Source organism: Bos grunniens, chromosome 1, assembly GCF_055505025.1.
Source record: "Bos grunniens cultivar Pamir isolate PY7600 chromosome 1, Bosgru_T2T1.0, whole genome shotgun sequence".
Taxonomy (NCBI): domain Eukaryota; kingdom Metazoa; phylum Chordata; class Mammalia; order Artiodactyla; family Bovidae; genus Bos; species Bos grunniens.
This window is the reverse complement of record NC_141165.1, coordinates 132,519,573-132,542,384: the sequence shown is the minus strand read 5'-3', so window position 1 is coordinate 132,542,384 and position 22,812 is coordinate 132,519,573. Positions and strand designations below refer to the sequence as shown.

At 36.3% G+C, this 22,812-nt stretch overlaps 1 protein-coding gene across 20 annotated transcripts in view; it reads left to right on the top strand.

The window, feature by feature from the left end:
* ROBO2 (roundabout guidance receptor 2) overlaps window positions 1-22,812 on the top strand; it is a 663,047-nt gene that overhangs the window by 521,082 nt on the left and 119,153 nt on the right. For all 20 annotated transcript variants that reach the window (XM_086411444.1, XM_086411574.1, XM_086411573.1 and 17 more), the window contains one exon: window positions 19,737-19,861. In XM_086411444.1, the coding sequence (XP_086267570.1) occupies window positions 19,737-19,861 (125 nt within the window). The remainder of the gene's footprint in view (window positions 1-19,736; window positions 19,862-22,812) is intronic.

The following is a 22,812-nucleotide window of genomic DNA, read 5'->3' as shown; positions in this document are numbered from 1 at the left end:
GTGAAAAGTTTTGTATGTCAACATTGGTTAACACATTTCTATTTTCTGAGACATATTATTTCACATTTCAGTATTTCTGGAATATACTTATGGCTTATCATTAATTTCAACATAAACCGTAGACATTTTTTCCTTAAAACACCATTTAATTGATCATACTTTTTACAACTGATACTTTTAGAAGGTTAAGGAATATATTATAGTTTTTGCATTTGTAAGAATTCATATAGATAGGAAAAAAAAGAATTCATATTGATAAGTTTACATATTTATGGTATGACATCAAAAATTAAGAAGTGGGAAAGAATAAAATAATAACCTTGCAAATTAACAGGAAAAATCACATTAAATTATAGATCTTTGTATATAAAAATTTTATGCCAATAAACCATGACCACTTGATCTATATTATTTTGCAAGTTCCCAAAACATAGAACAATATGTTAATAATTTTCAGTATATAAAAACTCTTGAATAAAAATACATTGATTAGAAAATATGATGTATGCAGGGTATTAGATGTATTTGTAACCTACAAAGCAATTCAAAATTTATTTCTGTTTTTATTCTTTTTCAAAATGATTTCTTAAATTCCCATTGGACAGGAACTAAAGAATAGCTTCTTGACACATTGTACTTTATTCTGGGAAAGTCTGTCATTTCATAAATCTTTCTTGAATGACATGACAGTGTTCAGAGATATGAAGAACTATACTTTAAACTTGACAACTACTATTAATTTGGGAAACTGAATGTTTGATATGCTTTTATTGGATCACCAAAGAAGACTGATAATGAGCAAATTATTTGCTTTTTCTTTGCATCAATTTTTTACATCAATTTTAATTCAGGAATTATAGATATGGCAACTTTTATTGTAAGGTTAGAAGATACAAATTAAGTAAAATCTTGAATTAAACATTCAGATGCTAGAAAACTACATTATTAATATTTGTTAATAGACTAAATGTCTTTTAACTTTGAAAGTCTTAGCAGTAGCATAAACAGTGTTCTACAAAGTAGAAACCACAGAAAGCAGAGGAAAATCCATCTTCGATGCTAGTATAAACTATGTGAAGAAATATGTACCAAATGTATAAGATTTAGAGAAAATTCAGTGGGTAGTTCCTATCTAAAGCTTTTAAAAGAAAATTAGAAATATATGCAGATTCTGGAATACTTATAGATTCAGAAATCAATCATTACATTCCATACCAGATGAAGCTTGGTAGTCTGTGGGGAAAACCCTTTTAGAAATCATTGTAAACTTCCAAACTGGATAACTCTTATAAGCTGCATATGAGTCAAAGAATTGGAAACTCTATGCAATTTACAGTGGGAATAAACACCTTCTTTGCTGTACTTTTGAGAGGATGAGAAACACTCTTGAGTTTGAGGATCTTCAATGTGAAAAATCTTACTGAAAGCAAACAATCACATAAGTGCCAACCGAAGAAAGTGTTCTCAGATTTCACTTCTCATGTGCATTGTCATCAACACCTCCAAGAGTCCTGGAATCTAACTTCCTTAGTTATCTTTACCACAGAATCTCGACAAATGCCACTTTAGTCATTAAAAATCCACCAGCCCATTCTGTGATGTTGACTTTTCTCTGTCCCAACGGCATTTTTTATATGAGAAGCAAAAGTACATCCTAGGGCATAGTTAAGTCTGAATGTTGAAATATTCATTTGTTTGTTTGGAAAACTCTTATGATGAGGGAACTAACAGAAGACAAGGTTCTAAATAGGGATAAATATCTTGCTTCCTATGCCCATCTGTCTTATTTTCTATTGGAAGTCTTTCCCAAGCTTAAAAATAAAAAAGAACATCTATTTTGGAGATGGGCAACACATTTTTTTCCTAGCAGCAACTCAAAACATGATGAGTAATTTGGAAAAGAACTGTCAAATCTACCAGCTGCCTTGCATGTGATGGTGAGGCCTGCTTCATTTTGTGTCTTATGTACCATCTGCCACATACTGATTGCCTCCAGTATGGAAACGAAAAGCTGGGTATATCAGGTGAAACTCATTTCACATCAAAAACAAATTGACAATACACAACATTATAGAAACTTACAATTATTTCCTAATTTAGTAACTCAAAAGTATGTTTCTTTCTATAGAATATAATTGGCCACACAGGAGTGTGTAAGTATGCTGCTGCTGCTGCTGAGTCGCTTCAGTCGTGTCCGACTCTGTGCGACCCCATAGACGGCAGCCCACCAGGCTCCACCGTCCCTGGGATAGGCATGTAAACGTTTCGGGCAAAATTCCCATCTTTTATTATTATTATTTTGAAGATGCAGCCACTGTTTAAACAGAAATCTTTCGGGACATATTTTTTCAATCTTTGTTTAAACACAAAAATTAACATAACCTCATTTTAGAAAGTTCTGTTTCAAGTTGAAGTGGAGTTTTTTCTTTCCTATAACATGCTCTGAAGCATTTTATTGAGGCCACTAAAAAGTCCAATAAAAAGTGAGTGCCTGGAAAAATTCATTCAGAAAATATTATGCTATAAAGCAGATACTACTTTAAAAATAATACAACTGGTTTTTCAACACCTCCACCCTCCACCCCACCTTGACATTTGGAAAACTATGTGCAGGATATAATTTAACTTAATAATGGAAATATTACAGTTTTTTTTTTAAATCAGTAACTAGATAGATGCTATATATGAATCCTCTCATGTCAAGGTCAGCTTTTCTGCAAAAGACCTCCCAAGCATCTCTTAGGAGGAAACCTCTGGTGGCTCAGAGGTTAAAGCGTCTGCCTGGAATGCGGGAGACCTGGGTTTGATCCCTGGGTCGGGAAAATCCCCTGGAGAACGAAATGTCAACCCACTCCAGTACTCTTGCCTGGAGAATCCCATGGAGGGAGGAGCCTGGTAGGCTACAGTCCATGGGGTCACAAACAGTCGGACACGACTAAACGACTTCACTTTCTTTCTTTCTATACTTGTATTCTCTGCAGCCTTTCTTCTTTGGACAAGCTGTTACCCCAAGACCTGAAGTGATCATCTCTCTCCTAGGAGCCCTTAATGTGTCCTGCACCTGGCACTAATTAGCTACTTTATGCAGACTCCCATTTAATTTTTATTAAGTATCACATTTTTCATGGCTCCATATGTTTTGATTAAATAGTAGGTTAAAAATGCATTCAATTGTGTATATTCTAACAGTGTTCCCATGATGTGAAACATTTAAAATATCTTTAGCTAATGCTAATTTTTAAAGTGAAAAATCAAGTCCTGGTTACTTCTCATGCTTGGTTGGTCACTTGATTCTTTTGGAAGCATCTTTTGTGTTTGACAATGTCTGTTCAATGCCTCTAATTTGAAGGGTAGGTATAAATTTATTAATTTTTTTTTCTCAGACTTTCAATTGTCTTCATATTGAATAATTCTGTAGTGAAATTCAAGGTTCACAAAATATTTTTATCCTCAGTGGGATACCCTTTTATGAATACTAATATGAATATCAATATATTCCCTTCTTTCAGTAACTTTGCTGGGTTATACCTTGAGCCTGATCACCTGTGTCTAATGTTCTTGGAACAGCACAACCCCTTAAATCTACAGATTCATGTTTTAATTTACTTTATTTAAATATGATTTCTTCTGTTTTATCTCTGGATATTTTTCCTTTCTCAGTTCTTTTCCTCAAATACATCAGTTATATTGGCTTTCCTTTGTCTCAATTCCATATTTGTTAACTTATCTATAATAATTTTGACATCATCGTTTTTCATATTGTTTGATTTCTTAATGCCTATTTATCACCTTCCTTTTTCAGTTGCAGTTATCATTTTCCTATTTCTCAATTATATGTCTTTAAATTTTGTTAATTTCCTTGATAAGCTTGAACAAAGCGTTCTTCTCCACTTGTCTTTTAGCCCCTTAACCTCTTGAGATTTTTGTTTGTGTCTTTTTTTTAAGAGTGACCCTGTTGTATATAATTCTATTTAGACTATAAACAGCTATTTATTCTAAAGTATTTCTCTGTTCCCTTATGTTATATTTGGAAGATATAGATATTTATCTCCCTTTGACTAATGATTATGTTATTTTCTGTCATTCATTAGAGAAGTAATTAGTTAATATAAGTTTATTGTTTTATTTAGTTTTGCATAAATCTCTTTTAGTCCCTATTTGATTAACCATCTAGTTAATGGCTAAAAACTAGAGTTTGCATGTTTGGAGAAGAGAAAGTGAAAAGTATCAGGGTCATTCAGTAACCTCTACTTAGACTCTTATCTTGAATATTTTCTCAAAAACATGTTACTTTCCTCTTGGTATGCTAATGATTTTAGTAATACAGAACAGACCACTTTAGGTTGCTGCTGCTAAGTCACTTCAGTCGTGTCCAACTCTGTGCGACCCCATAGATGGCAGCCCACCAGGCTTCCCTGTCCCTGGGATTCTCCAGGCAAGAACACTGGAGTGGGTTGCTGTTTCCTTCTCCAATACATGAAAGTGAAAAGTGAAAGTGAAGTCACTTCAGTTGTGTCCAACTCTGTGCGGCCCCATAGATGGCAGCCCACCAGGCTCCCCTGTCCCTGGGATTCTCCAGGCAAGAACACTGGAGTGGGGTGCCATTGCCTTCTCCGCCACTTTAGGTTACCAGCTCCCTATATTCTATATAAAACCCTCTTCATCTTCCTTCATACTTCCTGCTTTGTAATGAATTGCTTTTTAGGCATACTAGTTTTTCCACAGCTATGTAACAAGTGCCCACAGATCGAGGGACTTAAACAGCACCCTTTTTAAAAAATTTATTGATTTTAATTTGAGGCTAGTTACCTTACAATATTGTGGTGGTTTTTGCCATACATTGACATGAATCGGCCATGGGTGTACATGTGTCCCCTCGTCCTGAACCCCCTTCCACTTCCCTCTCATCCCATCCCTCTAGGTTGCCCCAGTGCACCAGCTTTGAGGGCCCTGCTTCATGCATCATATTTGTGTTTTCCTCTAGCAGTTTTATAGTTTCTGGTCTTATGTTTAGACCTTTAATCCATTTTGATTTTATTTTTGTGTATGGTGTTATAAAGTGTTCTAGTTTCATTCTTTTACAAGTGGTTGACCAGTTTTCCCAGCACAACTTGTTAAAGAGATTGTCTTTTCTCCATTGTATATTCTTGCCTCCTTTGTCAAAGAGAAGGTGTCCATAGGTGCATAGATTTATCTCTGGGCTTTCTATTTTGTTCCATTAATCTATATTTCTGTCTTTAAACAGCACCCATTTTTTAGGCCACAGTTTTGTAGCTCAATCAGACTCAACTCAGTCCTCTTCTTAGCACCTCATAGGCCAGGTCAAGATGTTGATCAGGCTGAGCACTTCTCTGAAGACTCTCCAGAAGAATCCACTTCAGAATTCATGGAGGTTATTGGCAGTATTAAGTTCTTTGTAGCTGTAGCATCGATATCACCATCTTCTTGTGTGCTGCCAGCCAGAAGCTGCTCGCAGTTTGCTTGCTGACCTTTGCATGTGGTTACCACAGCCTTCAAAGTCAGCAGTGACCCCTTGAATCCTTTCAGCTGTAGAAAATCCCCTGATTGAAAGGTCTTTTGTGATTGGGTTACACCCCTAAATTAACCTTAAGGTCCCTAAGACCTATCTTAAGGTCGACTGATTAGTGACCTTAATTACATCTACAAAATCCCTTTTGTCACATAACAATCATGGGAGTAACTTCAGGAAGTGAAGGTAATGGGGGCCACCTTAAACTTTCCCTATCCATAATCGACTGGGCCTTTTTTTCCTACAGTGCCTTCTCTCCTGACTTGTGAATTTTAGTTGGTTAACTTTGAAGTCGTCTCTCATATTTCTCAAGTGTCCTTCTTAACTCCCAATCTCCTTTTCCCTATCAAGGGATGATGGAATGGGCTCTTGCAGTGTTGACAGATACTTCTTGTGAAATTGGTATTGATAAAGGATTGTGGATTGAGTCTAGTTATTGTTCATTTTCTGTGCTCATTTTCCTCCAGATTCAACCATGATTGGCAAGAGGACTTCATAATTTGTGGTTTGGTGTTATGGTAGTTTTTCCATATTATTCATTTCTTTTGTTGCATTTAATAGAGGAAGGTGGAGCAAAAAGCCTTTATTTCATTCAGTTCAGTTCAGTTCAGTTGCTCAGTCCTGTCTGACTTTCTGCAACCCCATGAATTGCAGCACGCCAGGCCTCCCTGTCCATCACCAACTCCCGGAGTTCACTCAAACTCACATCCATCGAGTCGGTGATGCCATCCAGCCATCTCATCCTCTGTTGTCCCCTTCTCCTCCTGCCCCCAATCCCTCCCAGCATCAGAGTCTTTTCCAATGAGTCAACTCTTCGCATTAGGTAGCCAAAGTATTGAAGTTTCAGCTTTAGCATCATTCCTTCCAAAGAACACCAAGGACTGATCTCCTTTAGAATGGACTGGTTGGATCTCCTTGCAGTCCAAGGGACTCTCAAGAGTCTTCTCCAACAGCACAGTTCAAAAGCATCAATTTTTCAGCACTCAGCTATCTTCACAGTCCAACTCTCACATCCATACATGACCACTGGAAAAACCATAGCCTTGACTAGACAGACATTTGTTGGCAAAGTAATGTCTCTGCTTTTGAATATGCTATCTAGGTTGGTTATAACTTTCCTTCCAAGGAGTAAGTGCCTTTTAATTTTATGGCTGCAGTCACTATCTGCAGTGATTTTGGAGCCCCCAAAAATAAAGTCTGACACTGTTTCCACTGTGTCCCCATCTATTTCCCATGAAGTGATGGGACCAGATGCCATGATCTTAGTTTTCTGAATGATATTAACCTAAATATTAAAAATCTTTAATTTTAAACTAATTAATAAAAAACTCATTAATTTTGGAGTCTTTTCAAATAAAAATAAACAGCATGTTTACTTAGTAATTAAAAATAAAGTACTATAAATGTCAAATATCACAGTAATGTAAAAGTCATGTTTGACTGTGACCTCATGGACTGTAGCCCGCCAGGCTCCTCTGTTTATGAAATTCTCCAGGCAAGACTACTGGAGTGGGTTGCCATTCCTTTCAAGGAATCTTCCCAACCCAGGGATCAAACCCAGGTCTCCTGCATTGCACGCAGACTCTTTACCATCTATACCACCAGGGAGGAGTAGAAACAGTATTATGAGATTAGTATTAGAAAACTTCACTGGCTATTGTCAGAAAGAAATAGCATTAATGTGTTAATCACACCTTCTAAGAAAAATTTTCACTTCTATGCTGCTGCTAAGTCGCTTCAGTTGTATGACTGTGTGTGACCCCATAGATAGCAGCCTACCAGGCCCCTCCGTCCATGGGATTTTCCAGGCAAGAGTACTGGAGTGGGTTGCCATTGCCTTCACTTCTATAAATTACAATATTTCACTGACAGAAAGATACCACCTTATATATTTATATATATATATGTCATAAAATATATATCATGATGTACATTACACCTAAATATTATATGCATGACATTTGAATTACTACACTACTTTTTTAAATGTATGAAATGTCACTCTAGGGAATACTACATAATTAGATTCATTAAAAATATATAAACTACCAAATTAAATTAAATTTTGAATTAAAATATGTCTGAATGCCTTTTTAAATATCTCTTATGGCAAACAGTACTTCCTAGATTTATTGGGGATATTATTTTCATCTCCCCTACAAAACTATTAGCTCTTTGTCAGTAAGTACATTGTTGTGTTTATCTTTCTGCTGCCTCTAGGTCTAGCACAACATTTACACATGGTAGGGGTATGCCAAGTGTTGGTGCAGTTAATTGATACACACATATGCACACATAGGTAATACTTGCCTAGAAAATGTTTATGCAAGCAGCTTTAAATAGTGCTATAAAAAGATTAAGCAACATTAATGGTAACAGGCCAATCATATAGTCCCCATTCTGCTAGTAGGAGATAAAATACAACAAAAAAGAAGGCACTAATGAGTTAGGATGGTGCCTTACTAAGCGTGTAATTAATGTTATTAAGAAACATTGCAGTTGCATATTAAAATTCCGTTAACTAAGCAGCACTTCAGCATCAGTATATTTGTTCCTTAGCTGCACGTCCCCCCACCCCGCCCTTTTTTTTTTTTTTTTTTTTCTGATTGGCATCTTCATGCAATCTTTTTCTAAAAAATGACATAATGGGATGTGATCAGCCCTCGTGGTTTAGCTGGAGTGCTGACATGACAGTTCTGGCAAGTTGACAGGTTAAGTGAGTGAAAATGGATGTCTTGTCTCACCATTTACACGAAGAGCCTTTTTTAAGCTATAGTTTTCCCTCCTCACCTCCACACTTACAACCTCTTCTACTTGCAATATTGAGGACTCTAGCTTTCCTAGTTAGTATCTAGAGAGGATTTTTTTTTTTTTTTATCACTCCTTTGACTATTTTTCTTCCCCTGGTGAAAATGAGATCTTTTTAAAGAATAATGTAAATATTGTTGTACTTAATAATTCATTTGTTTTAATAGTAATGGTATTTTCCTTGGAAATAACGGTCTCTTAAAGAAAACAAAATTTTACTGTTTTATTGTATTTTCAGTATTTTAGTCAGGAAAGCACAGTAGAGAAACAAAGCTACTATTGGTGAAGGACAGAATAATATGGGAAAATGTGATTTTCAAAAATCAGAATTTGTTTAAATTTTTCTCCATTTATAACTTAATTCAAGAGTTCATTAAAATCATATGTTAGATTTTAGGATGATTTCCTATAGGTAATGATTTCCTGTACTTGCCTATAATTGAAGTACAAATCTATTTTAGTAATTTCACATACACTAAAGTGTAAAATGATCTGTAAACATGTCCAGCAAAACACTTTATGTTAACTATTAAATTTACTGCAATATAGAAATATTTAATACCATTAGAGGATTACATTGGACTTGATAAAGTCAGTAAAGCCCATTTACATAGAAAAATACATGGTTATACCAGCATAAATCCTTCAGTTTAACATACATTTACCTGATTTTCTAAAGGGGTCAGTGAAGCCAGGTGATGGTAATAGTACATTGGTGCAATCCAGAAAACTTCTGTCTCTAACATAAGGCATGTGTTTTAACCTCTGTGAGGAACAACTTCACCCTCTTCCTTTCTTACCTGCTTTATCTCAAAAGAACAAATCTATCTCTTACTGTCTCTTTTTCTGTTTCAATGCTTTCCCCAACTGTCGGAGACAACGTCAAGTTCCTTTTGTAATGGTGGGACGTCCTGTATTACAACTCTTATCATGTTCCTCACGTTGTATCATGCTTGATTATTTTCATGTAAGTTTCCTCTGGTAGGCAGTAAGTTCCAGAGAACAGAGATCTTAATACCCTCAGACCCTGACACTAAATAATACCAGTAAATGCTTAAAATAATTAAATGCTATTATATGAGTTAAAGTGCCAACAAACATCTGAATTTATTTCTAGTACAAATTTATTACTTGGGGGCTTCTCGTAAAAAAAAAAAAAAAATAAGGTTAAGTACAAAATGTCTGTGGAGTTGTTGTTCAGTCACTCAGTCCTGTCTGACTCTTTGCAACCCCATGGACTGCAGCATGCCAGACAGGCTTCCCTGTCCTTCACTATCTTCCAGAGCTTGCTCAAACTCACGTCCATTGAGTGGGTGATGCCGTCCAACCATCTTGTCCTCTGTCTTCCCCTTCTCCTCCTGCCTTCTAGCTTTCCCAGCATCAGGGTCCAGTGAAGCTGTGGTGGAGCTGTTTATTTTAACTCTGTTTTTACATGCTTGCCGATGAGATTTAAATGTGCAAGGTATTTTGAAACAAATGAACTTATCCTTTGCCAGGGCATTCTATTTTTTCTAGATAGTTGTAGAATTATTTCATTTTCTATATTTACATTGCTCATTTTCAAGAAGAAGTATATTATCTGTGACTATAAATTAAAGAGCATGATTTTAATCACAATCACAAAACATACACATGCTTTTCATTTGCATGTCCCACTTACCACCAAAACTCAGTACCTTTGATGCTCTTTGGACTTGCTTTCCCAGTTACTAAAACAGTCAATTTAGAAGGCCACTTACATTATTTTGTAGTTACATTAGAGAACATGTTTGACTAGCTTCACAGCCTGCTTTAGTCAACAGATTTTGAATGACCATGAGTTACTTTATTTTTCAATATTATATGAACCTACAAAAATTAGTCTTCCCATAATCAATAAATTCCACAACCGTGGTTAAAAAATATAAAGAGTATAACTGCATAATTGGCACAGGGTTTTACTCACATACAAGGACTGAATGCAGTTGGTACATGCGAGACCTCTCATAGATGGAAAGTAGCATATGAAATCTAAATAGACAAAGTATCTAAAGATTGGGATTTGTGTCATTCAATTTTTTGACCATTTTACTTTCCATATTTATGGAAACAGTAAATAAACCTTTTAGTAGTTTTGCTTTTTCAGTTTGACATTAAAAAAGCATATATATAATGTACATCACATATAGAGAGGTAGATTATTAAATTATTGTTGAAAAAGGCATAGATATTGGTTTTTATTATGGAACAAGAATTTTTAATATTAGTTAGAAGGAAGGCACTAATGAGAAAGAAACCACATCACTCATCTAGAGGGTTTATTGCCATGAACTCAGTAAAAAACTGATTAATTGGAAAGGTACATAATTTAGCACTTTAATAGTTTATATTTCTTAAAAACAGTGACAAATGAATAAAATGTGATTAAATTGGGTTTATAAAAATGATCATTTTAAATCCTATATCCCTACATTATATTTTTCATTATAAATGCATTGCTTCCCCTGAAATGGATTATGTGTTAATAAGTTTCAAATCAAATATTTTCATGACATTATGCATTTCCAATATTATTAACAGAAGTTCTTTGGAAATCAAGTGAAGTGTTAAATAGTAAAAATTAAATAAAATTAAATAAGTTGAAGGAACAGTCATTTATCAATTAGAAGCCGACCTATTCTGATTACTGAGTAAATATTCAACTCCTGTTTTACATTTCATGTTAATGAAGTGAATTCTTGCTGTTTCTTGGTGGGGCTAAGCCTATTAACTAATTTTTTTGTGTGAGAACTTTAGAATTGGTTATTACACAGTACCTGTGTTTTTTTGTATGTTGCTTTTGTCACTCCAGGGTGGCAGCTACTCATTTTACAGTAAGTTTTTGGTGCAGTGGGAATGATGTACAGAAGGGCATATTAAAATCAATTAGGAAATAGTTTCAAACATATTTTCTTTGACATCTCCCCACCCAGATTACTATAAGAATAAAGTAGCTCTTCCCCTTAATTTTCTATTCCAAATTATTCATTTACAGTTCACTATTTGGAGATTTTCCACACCAAATAGAGATACTATATCATTGCACAATAGTAGACAGCACACCTCACCAGTAACAGCTTACAATGGAACAGAACAATGAAGGCACTCAGGCAGTGGGCGCGGGGATAGGGGATAGAGAAATAATACAAGCAAGGGAAAGTACCTTAAAGTGGGAAGAACAGAAGAAAAGTACAAGATTAGAGTGTGTTCAGGTTAATCGTTGTTGACAAGATAGATCAAAGACTAATAGATATCAAGAGGGATTAATCACTAAAACAAGCAAATATGTATGCAAGTGATTGAAAGTAGATTCGTCTGCTGAAATGCTGGAGCTGCTTTGAGCACAGGTGAGCATGCGGATGATAGAACCCTGGGACAGCTGATGGAAGACAAAATGATACACAGAGGAGAGTGATTTACAAGCATGGCAATGGCAAGCAATAGAAAAGGCACTGTAGGTTTTGAATGAAGAATGGCTTAAAATAAGTGTACGTCAGAAAGGTTGTACTTATAAGTAGTACAGAAAGAGCAAGATTATAGATTTTATGTCCTTTAACAGCAACTATTTAGGAAAAACATGTTATGATTTTAACAATATTATACCATATTGGAAACCATAGCATATAATTTTTACCCTTGTGTTTAGTAATAGATATAAATTGTCAGTCATATGATTTGAAGTGAACCACATGTTTAAGAGGTCCAACTATCAAATGGATCAGAAATCATCTGTCTTCCTATCTATTGGTTAGATCTTTAAAAGCCTTTAATAAGATTCAGTTTACTGGTCTTTACATCATAATGGTAGAAGTTAAGGCATAGAGCTCTGTGAATATTAAATGAGATGATGCCCATGGATGGTTTGACACACCTTCTGGCCCTTAATAAGCACTCAATTGATTTTAATTATTGTTATTGTATTAAACAGTTTTCAACTCAGCAAGTCTTTCAAATAAGCAAATGATGAAAGAATGTACATTTCAAATATGCTTTAGAAAATACTGGAATTTCATCAGTAAAAATATTAAATAACAAAAAAAAATTATACCTGAGTGTAAGATACAAAGGTCATAATCTTTATTGTTATGAAATAAGAAGCTTATTCACTCAGGCGCAAAATTATACCTAAAGAAAGAGCTGAAGAGTGTGCCTGTAACTGCCTTGTCACACATTAATGCATGCAACTGCTTCATGACTGTCTCCATGTTCATGTCTGCCATAGAAAGTCATATTTTCCTGTAAAAACAGCTTTGAACATGATATGATTAACCTTTAGGGCCCCCCATCTTGTGTCTCCAAGCCCACTGCATGCTCAGCGCAGGCTTCCTGCTCACGTTTGCCATCTGATTTCCATATCACCCACTCACTCACACCAGCAGGCATTAGCATAACAGAGCTGTAGCGTGACTTTGATTGAAGCCAGCTTGGGCTGAATGTAGTATCAAAGCATAATTTAGCAGAAATCAAATCTAATTTGCTGTGTATTGTATTTAAATTCTCTAAAACACAGTTTTGGGTGAACAGTACCAGACCTCTCATCTTAATTGACCTTTTTATATTTGGATCTACTCTTCTGGAAATGCCCCAATGCACTTTTTGCATGGAGATATTCTTTTAAACCTGTGCATGTGTACTTGAACATTGAATTGTCCCACTGTTTGCTTCATTCCCTTTCTTGTTGCTGCTGAAGCAGTAAGGTATAATCGCTTATAACAGATTAAACAAGTAGGTAGTTACATCATAGTTACATGAGATTTGTCTAATGCTTTGGGTTGTAGAAAAGATCTAAATATGTATTTTATAGTCTTCTGTCTTAGAAATATATAAAAGAATTGCCATTTTTATAACCAGCATATTCTTCTGGAATTTATAACTCTAACTCTTTAATTCATATTTGGGTTTAAATGTGTGTTTTGAATTGTCAGCTTGAGGACCTAATTTTTTTTTTTTTTTTTTAATATCTAATGAGAGCCGTCATAGAAAATCCATTCTGTGGAGAGTGCACATTGTGCTATTGTGCTTGATAAAATGCCACCTCTCTGCCTCTTCCCTCCCGTTGGTGCCATCAGCCAAGTATTGTCTTTTCAAATCATTTTCAGTGCTACCTGGCAGAAATACTGAAATGGTGATGTGTTATCAGTAGAATTATTGATGCAGTTTTTCATTTTTAAAACCTCAAAAAGGGACTTTCTGGCAGTCCAGTGGATAAGGATTCACCTTCCAATGTAGCGGGTACGGGTTCGATCTTTGGTTGGAGAGCTGAAATCCCACCTGGCTTGTAGCCCAAAAAACCAAGCATTAAAAAAAAAGAAAACAGTAACAATATTGAAACAGATTCAGTAAAGATTTTTTAAATGGTCCACATCAAAAAAAAAAAAAAATCTAAAAAAAAAAAACCCTCAAAAATAAATTCCTTCATCTGATATCCCTTCACAAAATATTACAATATAGATCTTGGGCAGAGGAAGAGTCTACAGAAGTAAAAGTGATTGATGTAATTTGTTCCAGTGGCTCAACTTCTGATGACAATAAGAAAGGCTATACATTTTCAGAGGCTTGAATACTTTTAAAATCTTTTGCTTTGTTAAATGCTTTTATATCTTCAATTTTAAATTTTAAAAATGAAAATGTGAATCTAGTTTCAAAGAGATTAGTGTGGTTTTAGTTTGAGTGACAAGAAGCAATTTGATTCATTAGAAATACAATGTATTTATAATTTGGAATAAAAAGACAAAATAAACAATTATCACGTGAAAGGATGTTTCATAGCATGAATAACACAAACGCTGACAGCAGTTTCCATTAGTAGTCTTTTAAAATGCAGCGCTGGGTAAAAACTCGAGAAACTTTTGATTTCCTGGTCTTTTAGGTTATGTCAACAGTGGAAATATTGTAGAATTTCCTTATCCTTTAAGAGTTCTTACAAAATATTATATTTAATTGCTACTATAAATATAGCAATTATCAAGTGGATTTTCTGTTCCAACTGCCTGAGAGTTTTCAGTTTCATGTCTCCCTTTTCTCTTTTAGGAAGAACATTCTTTCTAATACTGTTGCTAAATCTTTCTTACATAAACATCTTTGAACAGATCTCCATACTTCCTAGGGCAAAATTTAAGCTCCTTTAGTATAAATTATCACACCCTACCTTTATCACTTCTGCCTCCCTTTGTCCCAAGTGACTGGAATCCTCTCCATTTCCTGAACTCTTACTTATGCTTCAAAACACAATTCAGATGTAGCCATCTCCCAACATCTTTTCTCTTCTTTCCTTAGCATTACTTTGTCTACTGTGTTCTCTTCCAATCTTTTCTCCCCAATGTCCTCTGCATTCTTCTGTTATTCAAATCATGCTCTGTGGTATTTGCTTTTATTTGTTTATTTAATTGGAAGTCTCTGCCATAGGCTATGAACAGTTTTTTATTTTGTTTTCTATCTCCTACATCAAGCAGACTATCTCATAGTTTGTAGATAATACATTTTGAAGGAGTACATAGATGAATCATATATTTTCCAAAACATGGATAGATAGATGTGGTTATTTGCCAATCCTTATTTTAGGGGTAATATTTTAGCAGCTGTGTTAAAACTGTAGGATCTAGATTCCAAAAGTATTTTGAAAAATCATTCATCCACCCAAAGGTTTTTGAAAGCTTGAAAAATCAAATGCAAGAAGTCTGTAGTTAAATAATTAAAGTACAGATAGTAATTTTACCGAGATAGATGGATGATAGATAAACAGAGTATCAGTTCAGTTCAGTTCAGTTCAGTCGCTCAGTCGTGTCCAACTATTTATGACCCCATGAATCGCAGAACACCAGGCCTCCCTGTCCATCACCAACTCCCAGAGTTCACTCAAACTCACGTCCATCGAGTCGGTGATGCCATCTAGCCATCTCATCCTCTGTCGTCCCCTTCTCCTCCTGCCCCCAATCCCTCCCAGCATCAGAGTCTTTTCCAATGAGTCAACTCTTCACATGAGGTTCCCAAAGTACTAGAGTTTCAGCTTTAGCATCATTCCTTCCAAAGAACACTCAGGACTGATCTCCTTGAGGATGGACTAGGTTGGATCTCTTTGCAGTCCAAGGGACTCTCAAGAGTCTTCTCCAGCACCACAGTTCAAAAGCATCAGTTCTTTAGCACTCAGCTTTCTTAATAGTCCAACTCTCACATCCATACATGACTACTGGAAAAAATATAGCTTTAACTAGACGGACCTTTGTTGGCAAAGTAATATGCTGTCTAGGATGGTCATAGCTTGTCTTCCAAGGAGCAAGCATCTTTTAATTTCATGGCTGCAGTCACTATATGCAGTGATTTTGGAGCCCCCCCCAAAAATAAAGTCTGTCCCTGTTTCCGTTGTTTCCCCAGATTCTATTTGCCATGAAGTGATGGGACTCGATGCCATGATCTTAGTTTTTTGAGTTTAAGCCAACTTTTTCACTTTCCTCTTTCACTTTGATCAAGAGGCTCTTTAGTTCTTCTTTGCTTTCTTTCATAAGGGTGGTATCATCTGCATATCTGAGGTTCTTGATATTTCTACCGGCATTCTTGATTCCAGCTTCTGCTTCTTCCAGCCCGGCATTTCACATGATGTACTCTGCATATAAGTTAAATAAGCAGGGTGACAATATACAGCCTTGACGTACTCCTTTCCCTGTTTGGAACCAGTCTGTTGTTTCGTGTCCAGTTCTGACTGTTTATTCTTGATCTTCATACAGATTTCACAGGAGGCAAGTCAGGTGGTCTGGTATTTCCATTCCTTGAAGAATTTTGCATAGTCTGTTGTGATCCACACAGTCAAAGGCTTTGGCATAGTCAATAAAGCAGAAGCAAATGATTTTCTGGAACTCTCTTGCTTTTTCGATGATCCAGCAGAGTCGGCAGTTTGATCTCTGGTTCCTCTGCCTTTCTAAATCCAGCTTGAACATCTGGAAGTTCTAAATTCTTACTGTTATTTTACTAGCTAGTTATGAGAGTCAGTTTAGATTATTTCTTGTCCAAAGCAATGCAAATGAACTAATAAGCTGAATATGTGACTTTTATCAAAGACTAAATTTTACTATACTTACTTTTATATTTATGATGAGATACAAGCTAAATTACTCAGTACTTCTTACTTACTTAATGTCCATTTTGGAAGTAAACTTTTTTCGTGAATTACTAAAAGAAGTAAGGAAATATACATTGATCTTTTAATTTTTCTTAATGTATATAATTTTTCTTTAGATATTACAGATTATAGAGACCAATCTTAATATTTTTGGTGTATCTGGTGGTTTCACATCTTTATTGAGACATGGACACTGCAGTGTTTTAAGAGTCATTCCTAAAGTAATTTTGTAACATTGATTTAAACTATCACTCTTATTAGAAAACATAGAGAACAAAAATCAATGATACTGCTGATTCAGTGGAATTGTGTAGAAATAACAAGATTGTAAGAAGCAAGTAATCTCCTGAAAATACAGGGCATCATAAACCACGTTCTGTTCAAATAGATCTATAAATCTGGGTTCTCCATCCTGTAAGCTGAGCCTTCTGTTATCTGTATTTGTAGAAGAAAATTTCACTTAGTAGATTTATTCCTTCAGTCCCTAATGTATGTGTTGAGTGTGTTGAATTAGGAGGCAGTGCAATAGAAAACCGAAAAATAAGCCACTACAAGTCTTGGTAAATTTTTGGCGGGGGGCGGGGTGGGAGAGCGGGGAGGGGCGAAAGAAATTGCTGCTGCTGTTTCTATGCTAGTCTTCTTGTAAGGATGAGTAATTGGGTGGATGTTTGAGGCTACCCTACACTGACTCCACTCTTAGACTTCAGTTATGTAATCTTAAAGAACGGGAGGAATTCTGGGTAAAGGACTTTACTGAATGGTGCTATTGTTGAAATTCTTCAGAGTTCAAATATTAGGATTGTAGCCATGTACACCGGGTTCTAAAAATTAGAGTTCATTGTAGTTTTTTTCTTGGTCTTCAGTTTTCTAGTATTAAGCAAGTAGTTATACTGGAAACAAATGTTTAGAAAAGTCATGGAATAAACCTGATGTTTTCTCCTCATCAGGAGCGAGTTTTGCTATGAAGATGATGTCCTTGTGAAAACTCTCTGTTACATACTGTCCTGTTTTTCACTTTCTTCTTTCTCTCTACAATTACCCCAAATTTAAACCTGAACTTTCTTAGCTTTTTTACCCCGTCCCTATATTTTCTAATGGAGTTACTGGTACCTTGGTCTCAGTGGTTTTGCCTGTACCATTTTACTGGTCTTCCAATTAAACAACCTGCTTTATTGACTAATCTGTCTCCTTCACAAACTATAGACTACATTCATTAAAGGGGTAAAGATTCCAAAATTTTTTCTTTGCATTTATCACTGCTTAGCTTAAAAACAGCCAGAATAAAATCCTCAGTTTGGTTTCTCAGGCCTTTCTAAGACTGAGAAGACGGGCCTGATACAAATCAATTTTTTGTACCCAATGATGTTTATACAGTAGGGACTCTCCATTCCTCCTGCATTACTATGTATATTAGATATGTTTTTGCTTCTTATGCTTTGCTCAGTTAGCTCCTTTCTTTAGAATGTGTTCATCTCTCCACTTCTCTAAATACCACCCTTTCCTCCAAGTCTCCATAATATCCACCCCCTGCATAAAGCCTTTCACAGCTACCATAACACAAAGGGATCCCTTCTTCCTGAAGTCCTGTGACCCTTATGATGTATACTAAAATTTAAGTGCTTCTCTGCTCGGAGAGTACCTCTGTCATTGTTCTTACTACAGTCTTACAGAACTGTTGTTTTCATTTTGTTGTTGTTTTCATCATGATCGTGTTTTGTATTTTCTATTAGAGTGTAAGTACCTTCATGGCTGCAATGTAGATGCTCTTTATCTATGTATCTTTAGTGCCCACTTGTTGTTCAGTCACTCAGTCATGTCCATCTCTGTGACCCCTTGGACTGCAGTATGCCAGGTTTCCCTGTCCTTCACTATCTCTCAGGGATTGCTCATACTCATGTCCATTGAGTCAGTGATGCCATCCAACCATCTCGTCCTCTGTCATACCCTTCTCCACCTGCCTTCAATCTTTCCCAGCATCAAGGTCTTTTCCAATGAAACCATCTTCACATCAGGTGGCCAAAGTATTGGAGCTTCAGTTTTAGCATCAGTCCTTCTAGTGAATATCAGGACTGATTTCCTTTAGGATTGACTTCTTTGATCTCCTTGCAGTCCAAGGGACACTCAAGAGTCTTCTCCAACACCACAGTTCAAAAGCATCAATTCTTCAGCGCTCAGCCTTCTTTATGGTCCAACTCTCACATCCATACATGACTACTGGAAAAACCATAGCTTTGACTAGACATAACTTTGTTGGCAAAGTAATGTCTCTGCTTTTTAATATGCGGTCTAGGTTGGTCATAGCTTTTCATCCAAGAAGCAAGTGTCTTTTAATTTCGTGGCTGCAGTCACCATCTGCAGTGATTCTGGAGCCCAAGAAAATAGTCTGTCATTGTTTCCATTGTTTCCCCTTCTATTTGCCATGAAGTGATGGGACCAGATGCCATGATCTTAGTTTTTTGAATGTTCAGTTTTAAGCCCGTTTTTCACTCTCCTCTTTCACCTTCATTTAAAGGCTCTCTAGTTCCTTTTTGCTTTCTGCCATGAGGATGGTGTCATCTGCGTACCTGAGGTTATTGATATGTCAATATTTTGAACACTTTTCAGTTTCTAGTGCCCAGTAGAGGAACATAATAATTGCCAAATGCTTATTAATCTAAGTGAAATGAATTAGTCAACCACTCTCATGTGTTTTTGTATATTGTTAGTTATCTCTGTATGTAATTCCCATACCTTCAATTTGATGTTTTCAGCACTTCAGCTCCTCAAATCTAGAATATAAGCACTCTAAGCATTTGAGAATATCATATTCTATGCCTTCTGGTATCCCTGTGCACAATGTCTTGCAAATATTGTAAGAGCAATTCATGTTTGTCAATAGATTGATGCCACAGGAAGTAGATATTTGAGTAATGCAATGACTTTTTTTCAATCTTCATTCAAAACACAAAACCATGTGAGGATACCATGTTTATTTATTAAAAACTTTAGAATACCATTAAAAATCTACTTTTTCTTTGCAAGTGTATGGACTGCAAGATTTGCCATGTACATTTAAAGTGTGTCTACTAATACATTTACTTCTTTCCTCACATTTGATAGAGTGCTCTTTTTTTTCCCATTGTATTTTGAGAAATACTTAAAAATAAATCAACATCTGTAGCCTCGGTCTCGCACTGAGCAGTCCGCCTCGTACCAGATTTTCCCTTTGATGTATTTTTCTTTGTCAACAGTTTATATTTACACACTTTCTTTCCTTTTAAATTATAGCTCCTCCACAGTTTGTGGTTAGGCCAAGAGATCAGATTGTTGCTCAAGGTCGAACAGTGACATTTCCCTGTGAAACTAAAGGAAACCCACAGCCAGCAGTTTTTTGGCAAAAAGAAGGCAGCCAGGTGAGTGCAAGCTTTGACTGCTTTTCTGAAACCTCTGAACTCCCCCGTCTCTGGTGGTCCTCAAAGTCTGTCTTGCCTTTCTTGTTTTCAATGTTGAATGTATTTTATTTCTAAAAAAGAGACCAGTTGATTCTAAAAATAAGAAAGAATCAGATGTTTTATTTTTTTTAGTGTTAATTTTTGAGTGTTTTTGAGTGTTAATTTTTAAAATTTTTTTTGAGTGTTAATTTAAAAAAATTTTTATTATACGTAGTAGAGATACAATACAGTGTGACTAAATTACCTGAAAAAGTCTAACCTGCAGCTGTTTAAAATCTCTTAACAGAAGGATAAGTTTGCTTTCTTGCATTGAGCAAGAAATTTGCTTTCTTAATTTAGTTAGTGTATCTATAAAGCACTTAGAACATCCTGGGTACATGTAAACATTCAAAAATATTTCTGTTATTAATTAGTCTAGAAACCAGTTTCAGCCCTCTTTCATAAACAGATAGTATAAATACCTTTCCTTTATCATTAATTTAAACATGCTTCCATTTAAGAGTAGTAGAAATATTTTCTTCCATCACCCCTCTGGATTCCCTCATAGTGGAATTAGACAGGAAATAATACATTAAATAGCAGAAAAAAGCAATACCTGTCTGATCTTTGCTGTGTCCTGATTTGTCCTCTCGGGCCCTCTCTGGGCAGCATGATCTCTCAGACTCTGCTAGAAGCAAATTGAATTGAATGTACCACTTTTCTCATTTAGAACTTGGTCCAGGCTTAGGCAAGCTCAAGCCTCTAGGTTCTGAAGCAATGAGTGGAACTTCCCCTTAAACCAGAATAGAAATTGAGTTCTTTGTCTAAGAATTTAATCTGTCCGTTCCCAAGGGAATTCTAGGGAACTCCTTAGAGATATTTTCATTCTAGACTCTCCAGAGCCGTGTAGGTCTTAGGAAGGGACCCACTGGTGTTGCTCCTTAGCACCCTCTGTTGTTACTCCAAGTTTTAGATGAATTTCCTGGACAAATAGAAAACGATGACTAAAAGACTCAAGCAGTCTAAAAACTTTGCCAGAGATAGAAAACGCTTTAGACAAAATTAAGAGAACCTGTTGATCAAAACTCACATAAGACCGTCTTGGAGGAGGTTCCTCTCAGGAGGTCCCCATCAGCCATTGTCATTTTTCGTTCTTCCAGATTCCCATACAGCTCACTCCACGCCAGCAGTTTTAGCCTCTCAGTATGGATGGGCAACTTATATTTCTCCCTTTCTGCAGTGCTTTGTGTTGGACTCACTTCCCCCATAATTTGTGGGATGTAAAGACAGTGGTAGGAAGGATAAGGTAAAGTTCTGGCCACTGCCTCATCCCACATCAGGATGGTTCCAAGAATTAATTGCCATTATTTTTTATCAGTTAGTAATGATACAATTGGGCTCCCCTGACAGCTCAGTCCGTAAAGAATCTGCCTGCAATGCAGGAGACCCCGGTTCAATTCCTGGTTGGGAAGATCCGCTGGAGAAGGAATAGGCTACCCATTCCAGTATTCTTGGACTTCCCTCGTGGCTCAACTGGTAAAGAATCCGCCTGTAATGAGGGAAACCTGGGTTCAATCTCTGGGTTGGGAAGATCCCCTGGAAAAGGGAAAGGCTACCCACTCCAGTATTCTGGCCTGGAGAATTCCGTGGACTGTACAGTTCATGGGGTTGCAAAGAGTTGGACACTACTGAGCGACTTTCAACTTTCACTTTCACTTTCAGTGATACAATTGGGCTTCCCTGGTGGCTCAGATGGTAAAGAATCTTCCTGCAATGTGGGAGACCCAAATTCAATCCCTGAGTTGGGAAGATCTCCTGGAAAAGGGAATGGCTACCCACTCCACCAGTATTCTTGGCTGGAGAATTCCATGAACTGAGGAGCCTGGCAGGCTACAGTCCATGGGGTCACAAAGAGTTGGCCATAACTGAGCAACTAACACACTCACAACTTTACAATAGATTTCTCCTCTTAGAGTTCCTTGATTCTTAAAAATCACTTTCGGATGAAAACATCCCAAACTCTAAAGTGAGTGTAAAGCAACATGATACACTTATAACACACTTGAATATGTACACACACACATACACACAGACATATACCCTGAAAAAAGGAAAGAATTCTAAAGGCATTTCCCTCCTTATGATTTTATCATCTTTGTAGCACAGCTTAACTTTACTGAGGCTTAGTTTTTAATCCAAAATATGAAGATAAGGTATCTTAATTCACATAAGTTTTGAAGATTATGTGATTGTTTATATGTCAAAGTGCTTTACACATTTTGAAGATTAGAAATTGGAAAAATGCAGAATGCACCTGCCTTGCCTTGTTCTTGGCTGAAGTGGCGAGTTTATGTTCTGCTCAGGCCGGGCTGCTTGGGCTCCCTCTGCCTAGGTACAGAGGCTCAGTACCACTCTGGTCGCCACTGTCCCTAGACCCACCCCATGCCTGAGAAGGCTGGGAGCCTTGAACCTGGAGAGACCTGAGTTTCTACTTCATGCCTGTATCCCCTTCCCCTCACCCACTCTGGGGGCTGTGGGGTCCACAGAAGTTACTCCCTCAAGCCACTGATAGTGAATATATATTCATGAGCATATTATTTATAAATGATGCAAATATAATGATCTCAAGCCATTTGATTGTTGCACATTCACACTTTAAATCATGTAGTGAGTCAAATCTCATTGTATCTATTATCATGTAGATTCAGCTTTTTTGTGTGTAAATTACAGGCCCTCAAATGCTCCAGTTTTATGCACGCTATTGCATAAAATGTGTATTGGTCTTGTGGCCCAACAAACATGATATTTAAATATGCTACACTGTGTTTTAATTTTTTATACAAGTAATGATCAAATAGCATTAAAATATTTCTTTTGCTATTATTTGACAAAGTGGCATGTATTAATTCCAGAGATATTAATCTCTGGGAAAA